This window comes from Nestor notabilis, unplaced genomic scaffold (assembly GCF_000696875.1).
Source record: "Nestor notabilis isolate BGI_N333 unplaced genomic scaffold, ASM69687v1 scaffold8660, whole genome shotgun sequence".
NCBI lineage: Eukaryota > Metazoa > Chordata > Aves > Psittaciformes > Psittacidae > Nestor > Nestor notabilis.
Window position 1 is genome coordinate 16462 of NW_009912407.1, and position 18356 is coordinate 34817.

General features: G+C 43.2%; 1 protein-coding gene across 1 annotated transcript; it reads right to left on the reverse strand.

Annotated features, from left to right (window-relative positions):
* Window positions 1-14955: 14955 nt before the first annotated feature.
* On the reverse strand, window positions 14956-17943 carry TOPORS (topoisomerase I binding, arginine/serine-rich, E3 ubiquitin protein ligase). The gene has a single exon (XM_010019327.1). The coding sequence runs from the start codon at window positions 17941-17943 to the stop codon at window positions 14956-14958; it is 2988 nt and encodes a 995-aa protein (XP_010017629.1).
* Between the last annotated feature and the right edge of the window lie 413 nt (window positions 17944-18356).

An 18356-nucleotide genomic window follows, 5' to 3' on the forward strand; every position in this document is an offset into this window, starting at 1 on the left:
GACAAAGAAGGACCCTAGAAGCATTTGTCCAAATCTCTGAAGCTGAAGCCATGAAGACTGACTTGATTCAGTGAGAAGAGATTTTCACAAATTTTACCTAATGCTCTACTTCTGCAAGACTTATTTGCAGCAGCAACCTCCCTGACATAAGTAGGTTCATTAACAGTGCTGTGTGTATTCAGGTTGCCTGACTCAGTCCTCATTTTGCTCTTTGCTAAAACACAAACTATCCAAGGGAACTCTGTCTCTCTCTTTGTGACACAATTATGTTTCTAGAAAACTAATTTCTGTGTATGTGCACATAAACAATAATATTAACTCCCTTATAATAATGTCAAAACAAACTGCATTGATTTTTACAGTTAACTACATTATATGATGCAGTCACTGTTTCCTGTCCCTTCTGTGCACAAAAATAATTAATAATCTTCCTTCTTTAATTTTGAAAAACACCATAATTTTTCCTTGCTTCTGCAATGTATTGCAATGCAGTCATACATGAAAGCCTAGTATAAATGATAACATTTTCCACATGAAATGTTATTTCATCACTTCCTCAACATACCAGGTTCTAAAAGGCAAAAGCTCTCCACCCTCAAATCGCATGCAGTCTGGCTGGCATGTGTGAAATGCAAATGTTTCAGGAGAGGAGTTAGGACAACCAACTTCTCCAGTTATGTCAGATGCAGACTATTGGAAGCTCTTTTCCCTGTGTGGCCTGCAGACTTGGTACTGGTTACAGCGTCATGGACATCCTGGCTTACAGTGATGGCTATTCTAGGCACATGCTTCGAAGTTGACATTTAGGAAAAGAGTTGAAGACTGGGGTGGGCATTTTCTGACCCCTTTTACCTTGACAGAATACAATGATAATCTGATAATCTGTATTTTATCCACTCTCTGATCTGGAAATCTTGCCTGCATCTTTGAAAATTCAAAATTTCAGAGAAATTTCATCAAAGCACTGTGCTCGAGGTGCTTGTGTACTAGCATGGGAAACTGAGTAAGGACAAAAGGAGAGAGAGAGAGGTGTACTGAAATTGGCACCATAACATGTTAGTGGAGTGGCAGATAGGCAGAGGATAACAAGCAGGTCAGTGGGAAGAACCAATGACATGGTCATGAATAAGTCAAACGAAAAGAATCAGATGGGAGCGAATGAAATTATTCAAAATACTGACAATGACACAACCATTGGATGTTGTTGGATGGGAAATCAGTGGGCATTCATCTCCTGTGTGAAAGAAAAATATACATGTGAAGGAAGCCAAAACGAAGAAACTTAAGGACATGGGAGTGAAGTTCTCTGTGTATGGTGAGGGGAAGGATAGTCCCTCTGAAAACATTTGACTGGAGAAAGGTAATTTAGCTATGGTTCAAGATCAGGAGAATGTGAGGATGACTGAGGTCATAGGTCTGAATGGTTAAGTGGCACATGCTGCTGATGGTGATGGTTTGGGAGATGTAGGCAGGCTTAAGAAGTATGGTTTCAGAAGGGTTTGGTTTTGACCATGATGAATGGTGTCAATATGCACAAGGGATGGCTGTAGAAATGGTTGACAAAGAGGACTGGATAGATTGTGACAGAATTTATAAAGGTCTGTAGGCCCACTGGTGTCTGTAAGTGGAATGAGAATTGAAACCAAATTAACATCTCTGCAGAGACAACTCCAGGCTGTAAAAAAAGGAGGAAAAGAAAAAATGACAGACCTCCATGAAAAATCAGGCAGAAGAGGAATACCCACTGCAAAATATTCTAATGGTTAGGCATTGTCATTTCCTGGAACAAACACCAGGTTTTCTTCCTCTAATGGGGTGAATGTTTGGCAGGCTGCATTAACTTAACTTGCATGAGAGTGGTAATTATCAATTAAGTAATTTGAATAAGCAAATGAAATCTTCATATTCCCAGTTTGCTTGTGTGCAGGCAATAATTTCCTAAACAATATCTATTTGCTCAGTATTCCCAACTGGAACCAACTGTGGCAACTTACAGTCACTTCAAGTAACCAAAAAAACCAAATATTAAATCCTATTCTAGTAATTTGAAACTACTGTGTAACTTACTCCCCTCTTTGGGAATTAATTTGCTATAATTTAATTATACTCCACTGCTAAAATGTGCTTAAAAGTATTTCCTGTGAAGGCTAAACAAAACAACATCCCAAACTTGGGCCATTTATTGTGACAGTCTGTCAACTTGTTGTGACAAGCATAACAGATTGGGTACCAAAAGCTGAGCAGCAAAAGCTGTCTGACTGACTTTTGTTTCAGCAGACGATAGTGTTGCTTGCTTACATTTTCAAGAGTGATCAAAACTAGCGAGACCCATTTCAAAGTAATTAAAATTTTCTAAAAGCTGCAGTGTAAGCAGTGCTGCAGTCTTGGGTGAGGAGGCAAAGCCATACGATCCATAATATCACTATAACCCATGGAAAGCCAGGGAGAAGACATGAACTTCATTCCTCACATGCAAGAGATCTGAGATGAAGATTTCTTCCTTTCTCAGTTCAGGCTGAAAAAGCCTGGTAGCTTGAGCCAGGGCCAGGCTGGAGATGATGCCACTGAATCTCTGCCAAAACCACAGTTACCAAGGCAGGCTTCAGGGCTTAGCTAAGAAATCATCTTGCCTTTCCCCTTCCCTGTGCTGTGAGGCATGGGTGTGGAAGTCCTTATCTATCTCTGCCACCTCTTCATATACTTATGAATGGAATGGCCTTGTTTCCTGATTTCTTGCCCTAGCTCAGGAACTATTCAGAAGGCAGCACAGCAACATCTTTTTCTTGTACGCCAGGCCAAGCCCTTACTACTCCCAGTGGAGGCTTACACTGAGGGAAAACAGTTTTAGTACTAGACGCGCACTCCTTTGGTAAAAGAAGAGGTGCTGCCTGTGTCACTGCACAGCTGAGGTGCTCAGACAGCTGAAGGCCCTGGGGAAAAAAAAAATCACTGTTTTGCTCAAATGTATGGAAACCCCAAATTTGAAAGCTGCTTGCTGGGAAACAGTATTACTGGCATCTGGTCAGCTCTGTTCATGACTTCAGCACCATCAAAAGCCAAATCATCCAGCAGTCATTAGTCCATGATCATGAAGACCACAGTCAAAACGCAAAATACTCCTAAGAAGGCTTGGAAGTCTGCATACCAGTACAGTCAGAGAGGCACAGAAAGCCATCTACAGTTTCCCAGATGGCCAATTTGCCAAAATTCACTAGCCACATACCCAGACTGCACACATAATAACAAGATGGACTCAGACTGTAAAAATGTGGAACAAGTAGCTCAAAACTATCCTGGAGATAAACCCCTTAGGTCCGTTTAAAGTTTACCTAAAAGAAAAAACACAGCCAACTAGGGTAAGGATTAACAGAGACAGTTATAAAAAGAACCTATTATAAACCAAAAGTGTGCAACACCTCTTGAAATGCTAGTGTTCCATAAGCACTGTATTTATACATTGTAACAATCATTTAATCAGATGGAAACCTGTTGAAGATGGATGTCAGTCACGCAGAGGCTGTACTGGGACCAGGAAACGTGGGCTGGCTTAAGAGAAGGAGGTGGAAATGAAAACTGCATATAAAGGTAGGCATGTAGCAAAAGCATGCGTGAAGATAGAGGAGGCCTACCTTAATCTTGTGTTGTGCAAACATCACACAAGATACTGAAGTAGAAGAAAAGGTCCTATAAAAAAGCTGTGAAATTCCACACAATTTTTTTTTTAAAAAGGCCTTTCTAGTTTCCTATTCAAGTCATATGTAAACTTAAAATAAATATGACAGCAATAAGTCATGAAATGCTAAGAAAATGTGCGGTTGGAAGATTTAGGGCTCTCTCACATTCCTTTTTCTGCACCCAGAAGCCAGGCAGAAGCCCAGCACAGGCAGGCAAAGAGAAACGGAAAACGATGTCTACTCATGCACTTTCCAGACTCAGTAGGCACCATCAAAAGTTCTTGGATGATCTTCCATTGCTGATGACAAGGGCTGGTACTGCTAATGGCGCACAGGGCATTGCAGGCTCTTAATCCATGCCCCAGGAAGGCTGAGGGCACTCTCAGTACTTCCACCTTGCTCAAATCCCCTCTTAAGCCCCTTCACATTAGTAGCTGTGATTAAACTATGAGATTCTCTCGCTAATGTGTCAGGGCAGAAGGGAGTCTGGAATCAAGAGGCTGGAAGAGCTTTGATGAAGGAAAATGCATAAAAGGGAATTTCTGAGGTCTTCAGAAAGTGCTGAAATGAACCAAATATTCCTAACATTCCCATAAGAGGCTGTAATTCAGAAGGAGCAGCTTACCTAGAATCACCTCCACCTTAACTCAGGTCTTAGGAAAGCTCTAGTTTTAACTGGACTTTAAAAGAAATACTCTAAAGACCTTTGGAATTTTTTTCATTTTTATTCCCTTGTATTGAGCTATTGGAAAAACTTCCGTACCAACAAAAACACTGTTCTACAGGATAGTTCATAAAATCTGTAGAAATAAAACAATTCACTAATAAAACCTACAGACTTTCACTAGAAAGGAAGTTTTATAAGTCTTATCTAATTTTGTACATATAAATGTTCTCATAAGGGACACTCAGTGAAAATTCACAGAAGCAGTATCTTCACAAAAAAAGTTACAAGATCAGGCTTAAAAATCATACTGCTGTCCAAAAACCCTCGTCACAGAATTATGAAGTTTTCTTATTCTGTTCTGTATCCCACATTTTCCATAGAAATTACTCTGGAGCCAGGAAAGCTGCAAAGCCATGACAAACCCCCAAAAGACAGCCATCCTTGTAGCTTTCTCACAGTCTCTGCCATAAGCAAACACAGCTGTACCTTCTGCTTTTGAAAAACGACAGCTATTAGAGAGAGCATTAATCAGCAGCAGATTATGAAATGTCATCTCTGTAATGAGAAACACTGTAAGACAATGATGTAGTGTGAGAAACTGATCTGAAATCAGACTCCACTGTCCATTGTCTCAAAGACTGCTATGAGAAGCTGAGATGGGATTCCACCAGTCCACTGGCTCAGAGATGGGTGGGAGGAGTTGAGATAAGACTGCCTGGGAGAAGGGTGTGAGGAGCTGAACTGGGACTCCACTGTTCATTGCCTGAGGGATGAGTGGGAAAGAGCTGACATAAGACTCTTCTGTCCATTACCTTGAGGACTGGTGTGAGGAATTGCTGCCCATTATCCCAAGAATTGCTGCAGACACTTGCAGTTGAAGAGCTGGCTGCAAGACCAGGGAAACTGGTTCATCAGGAACATGTAATACCACATGAAGAACAGAGGTACTTTCCCCAACTCATTATAAAAAGCAGAAAAGCTAATCACGAAAAGGAGTCATTGCCATGAGGATGAGTCCAGAAGGACACCTCTGTGAGGACACTCTCCACCGATGACTACTACAGGCCCTGATGGACACCCTCTAAGAGACATCGTCATGAGGGCAACTCCATCACTCCAGTTTAAAGGACACATTGTATACGTGGCTGCAGTGAAATTCCAGTATCATTGAGAGCCCTGGAAGAGTGGGGGTGTTTCAGCAAAAAGCTTCATACAGGCTTTTGCAATTACCTTTAAAACATTGCATAACTGCCAGAAGTAGTTTATATTTGTGCCCTGGGTTCAGCTGTAGCAGTTATTTTTCTTCCCAGTAGCTGGCGCAGTGCTGCTTCTTGGATTTAGTCTGAGAACAATGCTGATAACACACGGATGTTTTAGTTGTTGCTCAGCGGCACTTATCCTGATCAAGGACTTTTCAGTCTCTCATGCTCTGCCAGTGAGGAGGGGCAGAAGAAGCCGGGAGGGAGCAGAGACAGGACACCTGACCCAAACTAGCCAAAATGCTGGTATTTTGCTTCTATTTTTCCTGAGAAAGTGATTGCTAACCTTTCAGAACATTTGCACAATTCATATTGTGGGTGACAGTACTTGACATAGATAACAATGTTCATATTCTGAATTATCATCCCAAACATGCAGGTCACTTCCTAACCACAGAAGTTGGTGGTTCTGGACCCATAATTTGCAGCCTGAACAAATAAGACAGACATCATAGGATAGTAGACAACATAGAATCTAAAGGAAACTTTTGGTGCAAAAGTTATTTATAAATTCTTTGGCTTTGTTCAGTATTAAAAACATGAATTTCATCCTTCTAGTACCAGTGGCTAAATCCTTTCAACTTCTGCTACAGCCATACTATCCAGTATCTAAGAGTCTTCCCAGTCAGACAAGAATTTCAATCTTCAGATATGGCACAGTAACACCTGGTGAAGGAGGATGACTCCATGATATCTTTTCTTTTGTCTCCTGCAAAGATGGGCTGCTTGAAGGATTTAAATAAGCAAAGATTGACCTGGGGGTGGGGATGGGAAGAGTGTTTCAAAGAGAGGGATGAAGAATTTAGATTTTCTAGGTTTCCAAGCACATAGAAATCATACACAAACTCTAGCACTGTTCATGTTCCTAAAAATTGCTTGCAAGCTGACCCTCGCTTTTATAACATATTTCTGTAGGGAATTCAAGGAGATACCAAGCCATTTTATAGTTTATTATCCCTTAAAAGGTAAGAAATTGCCACAGCTTTTAACCTCATTTCATTCACCTGAACACTTAGAGAGATACTACTCCTATTTCAACAGCCCGAAGTCTATTCCTGGTATTTCAAAAGAACTAAAAGAATTTGGGTTCATGACTGGCGTATTTCTGAAGAATTTTTATTGATTTAGAATGTAATTTGGACTCTAATTAAGGTTATTGTTAGGGTCCAATTGGAGAAAACCCCGGGAAGAAAACATGTTCCTGGTGAACCAGTTTCCCTGGTCTTGCAGCCAGCTCTTCAACTGCAAGTGTCTGCAGCAATTCTTGGGATAATGGGCAGCAATTCCTCACACCAGTCCTCAAGGTAATGGACAGAAGAGTCTTATGTCAGCTCTTTCCCACTCATCCCTCAGGCAATGAACAGTGGAGTCCCAGTTCAGCTCCTCACACCCTTCTCCCAGGCAGTCTTATCTCAACTCCTCCCACCCATCTCTGAGCCAATGGACTGGTGGAATCCCATCTCAGCTTCTCATAGCAGTCTTTGAGACAATGGACAGTGGAGTCTGATTTCAGATCAGTCTCTCACAGCTGCCTTCAGGAAAAAGACTAAAAATTAGATTCTTTAAATCCACAGAAAAACAGTTTGTGCAAAGCATATGCTTATAGATATTAACAAGGTTTAATCTTGACAGATGTCATTGAATTCTACTACAATAGAGAAAATATAATCAGTTAGGCTATTTTTATTATGCATATTCTCAATTTCCCTCTGCATCTTCAGTTTTACTGCTGTAAAATACATAGAGAAGGGAACAGAATTTAACAGTAGCAGAGCAATTAAGATCTATTTCTAAAATATCCTAACTCAATATGGAAGAAAAAGGTAAATAAACTGCCTGAGGAAGTTGATGGAGAGAAAGTACCTTCATAAGTGAATGAGAAATGCATGGACAAACTTAAGTTGAAGTAGGAAAGGAAGTGGGAAAGCAGGGAACAGAAACTTGCACCAGCTGTGCAGAACAGTTCACCATCACAGAGGCATTTGTTTCTCTGGCCATTTTAGACAAGGGCTGGGTGGGCAACGCACAATTTGAAAGCATGTCAGGGCTGACACAAAGCTGTTCTTGTGACAGTATTCCAGCTTCTCCTGTTAGAACAGGGCTAAGCAGCACCAGTAATTTAATACTTCAGGAGGTGGAGCTGAAGCAGCACCCAGCCAGACTCAAGGCTGGCAGCACAAAGCTCAAGTAGCTGGAAGCTGGGCCAGTTTGCATCCCTGTCAAGTACCGGCCAGTAAGAGCAGGTTGCTTGGCAGCAGTCTGGACACAGGGAAGAACCAGGGAGGCTGAGCTGTTGCATAGCTCCCAAGCAATAGGGAAGTCACCAGCACAGCCCCTGGCACCTCTGCTTGTGGCAGCCTGACCCCATGCTACAAGGCTGTACCATGCCAGAGCCAGCCACCAGCACAGGCAGCCAAGCCCTGGGGAGAGGGTTGGAATGGGGTGCCCTCAAGGCCCCAACATTAACTTCACATGATTCATGTTGTAGAATTAGGACAAGGGGTAATGGGTTTAAACTTAAATAGGTAGGGTTCAAGATTAGATCTAAGGAAGAAGTTCTTTACTGCGAGGGTGGTGAGGCACTGGAATGGGTTGCCCAGAGAAGTGGTAAATGCTCCATCCCTAGCAGTGTTCAGACAGAGCCTTGGGTGACATGGCCTAGTGTGAGGCATCCCTGTCCATGGCAGGAGGTTCATAAGGGTGTTGGAACTAGATGATTTTTAAGGTTCCTTCCAACCCAAACCATTCTGTGATTGTATTATTATGTTCTCTGAGTTTAGAAACCCAGAAGCCTGAGGACATACGGTGAGGCGGAAGCATGCCCAGAATGTACAATAAAGATGGCAGGGATCTGGTTAAGCATGATTACTCAGAACAACTGAGTTGCTATCACAGAGTAGTTCCGTATGGGCAAAGGCTAACCATTTTCCAAATTACATTAATATCGATGGAGGACTATTTATTGAAGTGGCATTGATAATGATAATCACTAGCTGGTGAAAATGAGGCATTGTTATAAGAAACTATCTCACTGGCAGCAGTGGTTGCAACACAGATAATATGCTGCATACTGTTTCAGCATGTCTGTTCAGTGGGGGATGATATCATTATTTCACTTTCACTGTTTCACTTATATGACATGGTAGGGATATTTTGTAACATCAATTTATTTTTCAGCAATCTTCATTGTGGTGCCAGCTGTTAGCATCTGAATAAAGCTGTTTTCTTACATATTGTACACCAGTATTGCTTTCCACTGCTGTTTTGTAGCAATCAGTAATCCTGCGCAAAAAGAGACCAACAATGCAATTCGGACAGAAGTATAAGTTTTGGCTTTTTAAAACCAGGGGTATTAATATTCCCAGGGATAATCGCCCTAACAAAATTTAGCCAACCATAAAATATAATAATATACAACCATGTAAATCTGATAGAAAATACTAAAGCTCACATAAAGAAATATAAAATTTGGAATGCAAATATAGTAAATTGACGGTCTTTAATCATACTTCAGAGTGCTGGAATTCTTGCACTCATTTTAGAGATAGCAACAGTATCTAGAGGGTAATGATGACCATAATGTCTCATATTGAAACTGAGATACCAGCACAAAAAACACTGTAATTAAACAACATGATGTTCTTCTTCGTGGCTGAGCTCTTTATCTTCATAGCTTTATTTTCCCCCTTTTTTTAGGCTGGAAGGGAAAATTTAATCTAATTGCTTTATGATGACTCACTTCATAGAAAAATCTGAAGAGTCTTACCAAGTAATTTCTGCACCAGACTTACCATGAAAAAAGAATTGCAGATTTCCTTTTATCTTCTTGCAAAAACAAACAATACAAAGAGATTGATAAAATCGATTTCCACTCATTAATGCGTCAGCCCTGAATTACCGGTTTCTTCTTTAATGATGCTGGTGATGTGGTTTGGAGCACAGCTGGCCCCCATGAAAAAAACCTATGACTACAGGTAAAGCAGTAGATACTGCCTGTATAGTACCAGAACACAGCCTGATCACTAGCTTTTGATGATCCATTGTATTTAATTAACTGTGCAATTCCTGCAGAGTTTTAACTTGTGTCAAATCAAGCAGGAGTGCTGGAAATTACCCGTCGTAAAGGAACATTTCTGAGAAAAAGAAAGAGCAAAAAGACGAACAATTCAATACGAGCTTCATAATGACCATGTATTTTGAGATCCCGCAGGATGCTGCCTGGTCATGCCGGAAAATGAGGAATAAATGCTGCTTAACATTTTGCTTGAACAATTTTTCCTTTTATAAAACTATTTGCAATACAATAATGAGAAAAGCAGAGCTGTGAAGAGAAGCATTTTATAAGGCTGATTACCTTTCTAGGGCATATCATCTGATATACACTTTGCTTATCCAGAGTGAATTCAGTGGTTAAAAAGATTAATTGAGCCTATTTTATGTTACTTGTACATGCTCCCACAGAGAAAGTAACTTGTGTTTTTTCTTATCGACTCAAGCACAACAGCCTGCAACACACCAGCAACAGCATAATTACTTTTCTAAATTTAGCAGTTCATAAGTCTCACAAGATGCCGGCCCATCCAGTGATTTGTTCGGTTTCCTTTTTCTTCTCAGTTCTATCTCATATGTCCAAAAATCCCTAAACGTGCATACAGGAGGCGCACAGCAACTGCCTTTGCCGTTCTTGTCTGCCCTTCCGGGGTAGGGAGCTGACAGCTCACTTGTGCTCATGCTCTCTTCCTCCTTCCCTCTCCCACCCTCTCTCCTCATTAGCACACGTAGTGCCCGGGTGCGTAAGCACATACGTATGTACATATGTACATACACTTTTCCTACCTCACCTAATGAAGGAGAAGAAATTACGATGATTTCACGGCACAAAGTTGTGTGGTTTGAAGGAGTCATGTGGTCTGGTTCATGTAGGTGGCCACGGACCAAACTGTTACTATCCCAGCTGTAATGACCCGCCCCTTGGTCACCGTGGGGAACACTTCCCCGCACAGCTCACCTCCGCTGCTGCAAGCACGCCCGCGGTGCCCGGCTGCCTGAACCGGGCAGGGCCGGGGAGACCCCTGATGGCTCTGGGATGGGCCCTGAGAGCTGCCGAGGGCAGCCCGCAAAGCACCACCCAGCACCGGGAAAAGCCTCGCTCAACGTTCCCGGTCTCGCAGGCACGCTGTAACTCTCTGAGCTCAACCTGTAAGCAAATTGCTCACTCAACGTGCTGTGGACTTGCCCAGGTACATGCTGGGTGTTTTGTCCAGAAGGATACCGTGAGAGCCAGTGTCAAAAGCTTTGCTAAGATCTCCAAAAAACGCATCGCTTGCCTTCTGTTGGTCCACTAGATGGGTGACTGTCACAAAAGGAAATGAAGTTAGTCAAGCAGGACTTGCATAGAATCATAGAATGGCTTGGCTTAGAAGGGACCTTAAAGATCTCCTAGTTCCAGCACCTTTACCATGGGCAGGGGCACCTTGCATTAGACCTTATCATTATACGTAGTATTATATTGTACTTCAGTTATTAAACTGTTCTTATCTCAACCTATGGAGTTTACATTCTTTCAGTTCTCCTCCCCATTCTGCCCAGGAGGGGAAAAAGGGGGGTGAGCAACTGACTGCATGGTACTGTGCTACTGGCTGTGTTTAAACCATGACGCTTATGTACATCCAGGAGGAGAAGCAAGTCTTGAACACGTTCAGAGTTGGCTGGGAGTTTATCATCCCCACCGTCATGGTCTCCTGAGTTTGAATGCTAATGTGTCAGCGACTTTACTGGAGCACTCACTAGCACTTCAGTGATGGGGTCTTATCCCATTCATACATTTTGCATCCCGCTGCAATTCAGGGTGGCACACAGACTCCCTAGGATCAGCAGGAGGCTGCACATACATTCAAGATCCGGATGGGAAGGCAGTGCAGACAGGTGACAGCAAACTGTTCAGCTCTTTCCCAGGCCTCAGGGGGCCTGACTTCCACAGTCTCCTTAGCCATGTCTCAGTGCTAGGTTTGCTGTCCAAAGAGCACTTTCACTGCTCTCCCATGTGCTTCCTCTCAAAACCAGGCACAATCTCTTGAAAAAACCCCTCCATTTGCTTCAGTCTTTCATTAAGCAAAAAAGTTAGTACTGAGGCACGGATTTAGGACATCTTACTGCAGCTGTCACCCAGCAGGATAACTAGCCTGATAAAAAACACCTGAACTTTTGTCTTGCTAGGAACAGCTGGTGAAGGCAGAGGAGCAGTATGGCTAGAGCACATTGGAAACCAGAGGCAACACCTGTATTTGCATTCCTTTGTGTGCAGTCCCGCTCACACTCATCCTGGTGTGTGGGTCCCCAGCCAGCAGGACAGAGGCCCTGAAGGGCTGGATTACCTGAAGCAGGAGTAGTCAGCCAAGGAAACACTCTTTACCCCCTTATAGCTCATGGGCCACCAGCCTGTCTTCCTTCTGGATGATGTGGGGCAACCAGGCTAGTAGTCCTATCTACCTAAACAGCTGATGTGAAAATGAAGTGTCTGGGGGTAAAAAGATGCAGAGTGGTGAAAGAACTTTTTTAAAGATCATTCACCTGGCAAGCACAGTTGCAAGAATAAGTTTGGTCCATGTCCACCTACATGAACATGCTGCACTTCCTGATGGCAGAAGCTCAGGCAGGGTATCAGGAACAGTTTCCCCTCCCTTGGTTATGGTGTTTAAAGTTCTGTGATCAGTGGTTGGTAACACTCGACAGACAGATGTTGGCAATACAGAGGTCTGTACACATCAGTTACAGCCTCCTCCTATACCAGACCCAAAGACTGATCTGCACCAGCCTGACCTTCTGTGAGAACACTCATTCTCATGTGAATCCTTCTCTGCCCTTGCAGTGAATGGCTCAACCAACCTCTTCAAAATTCCCCATGTTCCAAGGAGGATAGCACCTTTGGAAGTGAGGAAAACCTTAGGAAGTGTCATGTCATTTTGTTAATCCGGAATGGTTATGGAATTGCCATCCCTTGCAGGTAATGAAGCAGACTGCAGTACATGTTCAGTAGCTTGCTGCAATGACTCGTTTTGGGATTTAGCACTGAGTCGTCAGTGCTGTCAGATTTGCTCATCACTATTTTCGTACACACAGTCAACTGACAGCTGAGATGTGGTATCCACATCTGTCAAGCGAGGGTGTATTGAGTTTATGTAGCAAGGTTCTGGTAGCAGGGGATGCTGCAGGATGGCCTCTCAGAAGAAATCAAGGGCTGCCCGGTGCCAGACACAACCTCTTAGAGCTGGCTCCAAAGAGACCCACCACAGGACATAGCTGAGCCCATCAGCCACGCTGGTGGTGCCTCTGTGAAAACATATTTAAGAAAGGGTAAAAAATGCTGCAGCGCAGCTGTGAGAAGAATGAGAAAAACATGACAGAAACAGCCATGCAGGTCAGAGTGGAAGGGGAGGAGGTGCTCAGGCTCCAGAGCAGATTTCCAGGAGCCCATGGTGAGGCAGACTGTCCCTCTGCAGCCCATGGAGGACCACAGTGAAACAAATACCCACAATGCAGTCTGCAGAAGATCCCATGCTGGAGCAGGTGATGCCCTGAAGGAAGCCACAACATATGGAGACTCCTGGTAGGACCTGCAGCCTGTTTTTAGGAGTCCATGCAGGAGCAGCTTTTCTGGCAGGACCTGTGACCCTGTAAGGACCCTGTGCTAGAGCAGTCTGTTCCTGAAGACTATACCCTGTAGAAAGGACCTATACTAAAGCAAACGGTGGAACAAGGATGGAGCAGCACAGACAAACGTTGCAGCCTGGCCACCACCCTCACTCCTCATGCCCCTGCACTGCTGGGGAGGAAGAGGTAGAAGAAACAGAAATAAAGGAGTGCAGTTGAGCCTGAGAAGGCAGGGGAAGGTGGTTTTACTTTTGCCTTTGCTTCCGATCATCCTACTCAGTTTTTAATTGGCAATAAATTAATCATCCCTGCATCTATTTGGTCTGTGACAGAAATTGTTCAGTGATCTTCCTGTCCTTATCTCACCCACAAGCATTCTCCAACCTGCGGAGAAGTGGCAGAGCAGCTTGGTGGGTATCTGACAGACAACCAGCCAAAGTCAAACCCACCAAACTCATGGAGGCAGTAATACAGGAGAGACAAAGGGAACATCCTGGGTCAGCCCTGAGAGCTATTGCTGTGTACTCAGAGAAGGCCCAGTCTGGAGAGCAACACCTGGCCTGAGCCCTGTGCCTTGCACATACATGTAGCAGGACACCTAGGGTGAGCCAAATTGGGTGAACATTGCCTAAAGCAATGAGGTTAGGAGGAGCTGATTTATTGCCGAGGCTACAGACAAGACAGATGTCTTCAAGTAAAGAGTGGTAGGGCACAGAGAAGAGTAAAACAGGCTCCTTGTGAGCTGCAAAGCAATAGGACACAAGGTAAAGACACAGACTACAACAAGGGAAATGCAAAGAGGACATTAAAAAAAAAAGTTTCCTATGGGAATACTCCAACTTTAGAAGTAGCACAGAGAGGCCTTCAGCTTTGGGAATATTCAAAACTGAACAAATCTCAAACAAGCTGATAAAAGCTGCTTTCAGTGAAGGCTGGGACCCCATACCCTCCAGAGGTCCATTCAAACCTGCAGTACTCCTGACACCATGAGCATCCAATGGTCTGTACTGGTAAGACACCCAAACCCAAAGGACATATGTTCTCTTTGCAAAGAACAGTCTACATATTTAAAAAACAACAACAAAAAAAACCCAACAAAAAAAAAACAAAACCAAGAAAACCAAACAAGAAAACCCCACACAAAACAAAAACCCCCAAAAAACTTACTGCAGCTTCATTTATTCAGATTTTTACATAACTCACTTTTACACTAGCAGAAGCCCCACTGAAGATCTATATAAAAATCGCTGACTACTTTCCAGCGGAGATCAGCTTAAACCAAGTACATTAAACTAAAAGTAGAATTCAACCTGAAAAATTTCTTATAAACAACTCTTCCTTTGTCTAAGAAGAACAAGCCTCACAAAATGTATTTTCTGGCTTTTGGGTTGGGCTTCTTTTCTTGTTGTTCATTTTAAACAAAACTTCAAAATACTCTGTACATATATTTTAATACTACAAGAATACAGGATGGCTTTATGAAATTATAATTTCCAGTCTTCCAAGAAACTGTAAAAGTTACATACTAGCAATATTCTATCTTTTTGGACTCATTAGTGCATACGCATTCAAAGGTTTTACACATTTCCCAGGTATCTTTTAACAAAGAGAAATCACATAAGTTGGGGGTTTTTTTTTGTTCTCAAGAGGAAAAATGTAGTTATAACAAATGCAGAATTTTAAGAAGTGTTCTGTGGAAAGTGTGCTACAGTTTTTCTTCTGGGAAATTAAACCAAGATGATCTGTTGACAAATCCTTTTAGCACTCTTAGAATCAATGGCTGTCTCTCGGGACTCTCTAGGAAGGAAATCCTGGGGGAAAGCAGTTGACTGGAAGGCGCTGCTGGTGCTTCTTGAATGTAGCTGGTTAGAGTTTCTGTGTGAGGGGTGCTACTGCTGGCATCTGGCATGGTAAGATTCTGATCAGCTGTCGTTTCTTGAAGTTCAACTTCAGCATTTCTAGTATCACCATCTAAGTTTCCCCTTCTGGTAGGAATACTGAACTTTTTGGCTACTCCTTCGGTTTCCTCAACAACTCTGTAAACATCTTCAGATCCTCTCCTTCCCAGATCAGAAGATGGAGACTCATTTCCCCTCTCACTTATCTGAGTGGTGCCTGTCCAAGTAATACTGCTGCAACTTCCATCAATTTGTAGCTCCCTGCTACTATCACTATCAATTGTAATCACTGGTGGAGAGGAGTGTGATGAATTACTTGTATGATGTTTCCGGTGTTTCTTCTTATGCTTTTTCTTTTTCTTCTTAAGATGCCTTGTGGCATCTGTTGCTTTTCCTTCATAGACGATCTCCACACTCGGACTTCTCATCCTTTTTTTCTTTTTCTTATGCTTTACGTCGCTGCTTGCTCGATTGTCTGAAAGGCTGTCTTCATTTTTGTAGCAGTTGCTGAATTTAGAGAAAGTTTTCTTGGGGTCACTTTCTCTTTCTAAATTTGTGCTCTCTGTGAATGCATTCTCCAGGTGGCGAGTTTTGTACTTCCTTTTTCCACCAGGTTTTTCACTTTTCATTCTCTCAGTTCCCCCAGGTGGAGTCCTTGACCTGTTGCTTGATCGACTCCTTGACCTGCATCTTTCATAACAGTAATAGTGTCTCTCACGAAGTCCCCTCTGGCTATGTGGATCTGCCCTTTCAATAAATGATCGTATCCTATATTCTGGACTAGGAGATTGCCTTGAGTAGGTATCATTAGACTGAGTCCTCCTCCTGCTGGAGGATTCATAGCCATCTCCGAACACCTTTCGACTACAGAAAGCATATCCCCACTGGTGTCTACTTTGATAACTGTCTTTTACATAGTAACGATCACTGTCTCTACTTCTTGATCTCCTTTTGCCATGGCCTTTGCTACGTGATCGTGATCTGCTTACTTCTCTGGATGGAGTGCTCTCATGACTAAAAGAGCCTCTCTGGCTTTCTAGAGAGACTTTGCTTTCATGAGCTTTTGACCTCCTGCTGTTTCTTTTGCTTCTACGTTTGCTACTATCTCTGCTTCTTGATCGTCTCCTTTTAGTTTGGCTTTTGCTGTGATGCTCCCTCCTAGACCGATGCCCATGACTGCCACGGCTGTTCCGTGAATAGGACTGTGGGCTCCTGGACTTTCCCTTTCTAGACAATCTGTTATTCCAAGGGGAGCACACTGTGTCACTCCCTGGAGGGGGGCTCCAGCTTAAGACCTGTGAAGACAGACCTTTTACCTTACATTTGTACTTATCATCTTTTGTCTCTGCCTTCTCAACTGCAGGAGATAAGCAGCTTCTACAGCTACCTGCGTTCTCCTTGTATGTGGTGGAATGTGGTGATAAACTCCTGCTTGGTTCACTATCACTCCAGCTGCGACAATGGACTGGCTGCTGTTTCTTGCCATCTTCCTTTTTCTCTTCCCTGATGGGTTCCTCAGAGTCCGAGGACAGCTCAACGACTTCTGGTGTCCTCTCAGCTAGTGGCTTAACATACCCAACAATAACACAATTGTCCGAGGAAGAATTGCTGTCATCTGAGTCAGCATTAGCCTGTAACTGAGCCTGCAGATTGGTTCTTAGACTTTTTGTAGCAGAGTCTTCATCAGAACTTTCTGACATCTCCAGAGTCACAGGAACCTCTTCTGAAATGGAATAGGAAGGCCCTGGAGTTTCATCATCCCAGGGAGCCTGACTGAGACCAGTCACAGACAAACTGTTATCTGGGCCTTGAGAATACGCTGTATCTGGAGATATTGTAATAACTGACAAGTCTGAGTGGCTTCCTTCGTCGTATGATGGTGCAGGACAGTCATAATTGGCATGTTGATCATATGCTTCTAAGTTAAAAGGACAACGGGCAAAACTGATGAATTCATGTAAGAAGTGTTCAGTCCGATTCAACAAAAATGGCTTTAACTCGTCAGCAAAGGCCTGACTTTCCAGATCATACCTAGTCACATTGCTCATGATAATGTGCTGTACAATATTAATCAAAGATGCATGGGCACCAAACAGGACTGTAAGTTCTCGCTTCAACCAAGGAACCAACCTGTGAAGGCAGGCAGGGTTGCGGCGGAAAAACTCTGCTGAAATGTCTCGATAGCGGCCACCGTCCTGAATACTACGAATACGCACCCCAGTACGGTACAGAGCTCTGCGGAAGTTGATCAAGTCCTCCTCCTGAATCTGCCGCAAAGCTCTGCCCTCTGCGCTAGCCTGCCTCCTTGAGGCCAGCCTCCTCATCATCTGCTGAATCTCTCCATCCCTCTGCCGCACTGGTTCGCCGAAGAAACCTTCAAAAAACAGCGAATTATCTGAGGGGGACAGCATCCTTTGGGAAGGGGAACGGCCAGCGCGGCGATCCCCTGTTAAGGTGGTACGGTAGCGAAATCTCCGGCCATCAGGACTGGCAAAAGAGCTGTTTTCTAAAGGGCTAAGTATGTATTCCTTGAAGTCATCTTCTGCACGAATTGTATGGAAAATGGAAAAGAAGGGCTGCTTGCAGAGCGGGCATTCTGCTTTGTTTTTTGACCACTCCTGGACACAGCGGAAACAGAACCTGTGCAAACAGCGATCCAGATATGCAACGTTGTCAAATCTATCCAAGCAGATGGGGCATTTAGAGTCAGGAGAAGCGTCTGTTGGCAGCTTGCTTGTGCCGGCTTTTGGTGAAAAGTTGCTATCTTCTGAAAAATCTTTATCTGCTGAAGTCATGTTCTGCAAAGAAAGAAAGAAAATATCATTGTTATACCAGAGAGACAAAAAATTTTAAAGTCTAGACACAGAAACCCATAACAGCTACCCTCAAGGTTGCAAAACCCAGCATTAGCACTGAGCAAACACTGAACAAAGAGGCAGGAAACCTAACTGCTTTGCCTGGCTTCTCTTCACAGTGAGATCTGGCTCTTCAGTGTTGCAAGTTTTAAACAGAGTTTGACCCATGACAGAGATAACAGGCAGGAATATCTTTTTCTCCACTCATATAAATAACTGATTTGACATGGTCAGTAAGTTTATGATTAACATGGTACCCTCTGAAACACACTTCCAAGGGAAACCAGCATTCATATATGAAAAATACAAGAACGGTTAGCTCTGTCCTTTAAAAAGTCAAGACAAGTAACTGC

Excerpts from the sequence above, each read along its gene's own strand:
- TOPORS (XM_010019327.1), bottom strand. The coding sequence starts at position 17,943 with ATGACTTCAGCAGATAAAGATTTTTCAGAAGATAGCAACTTTTCACCA.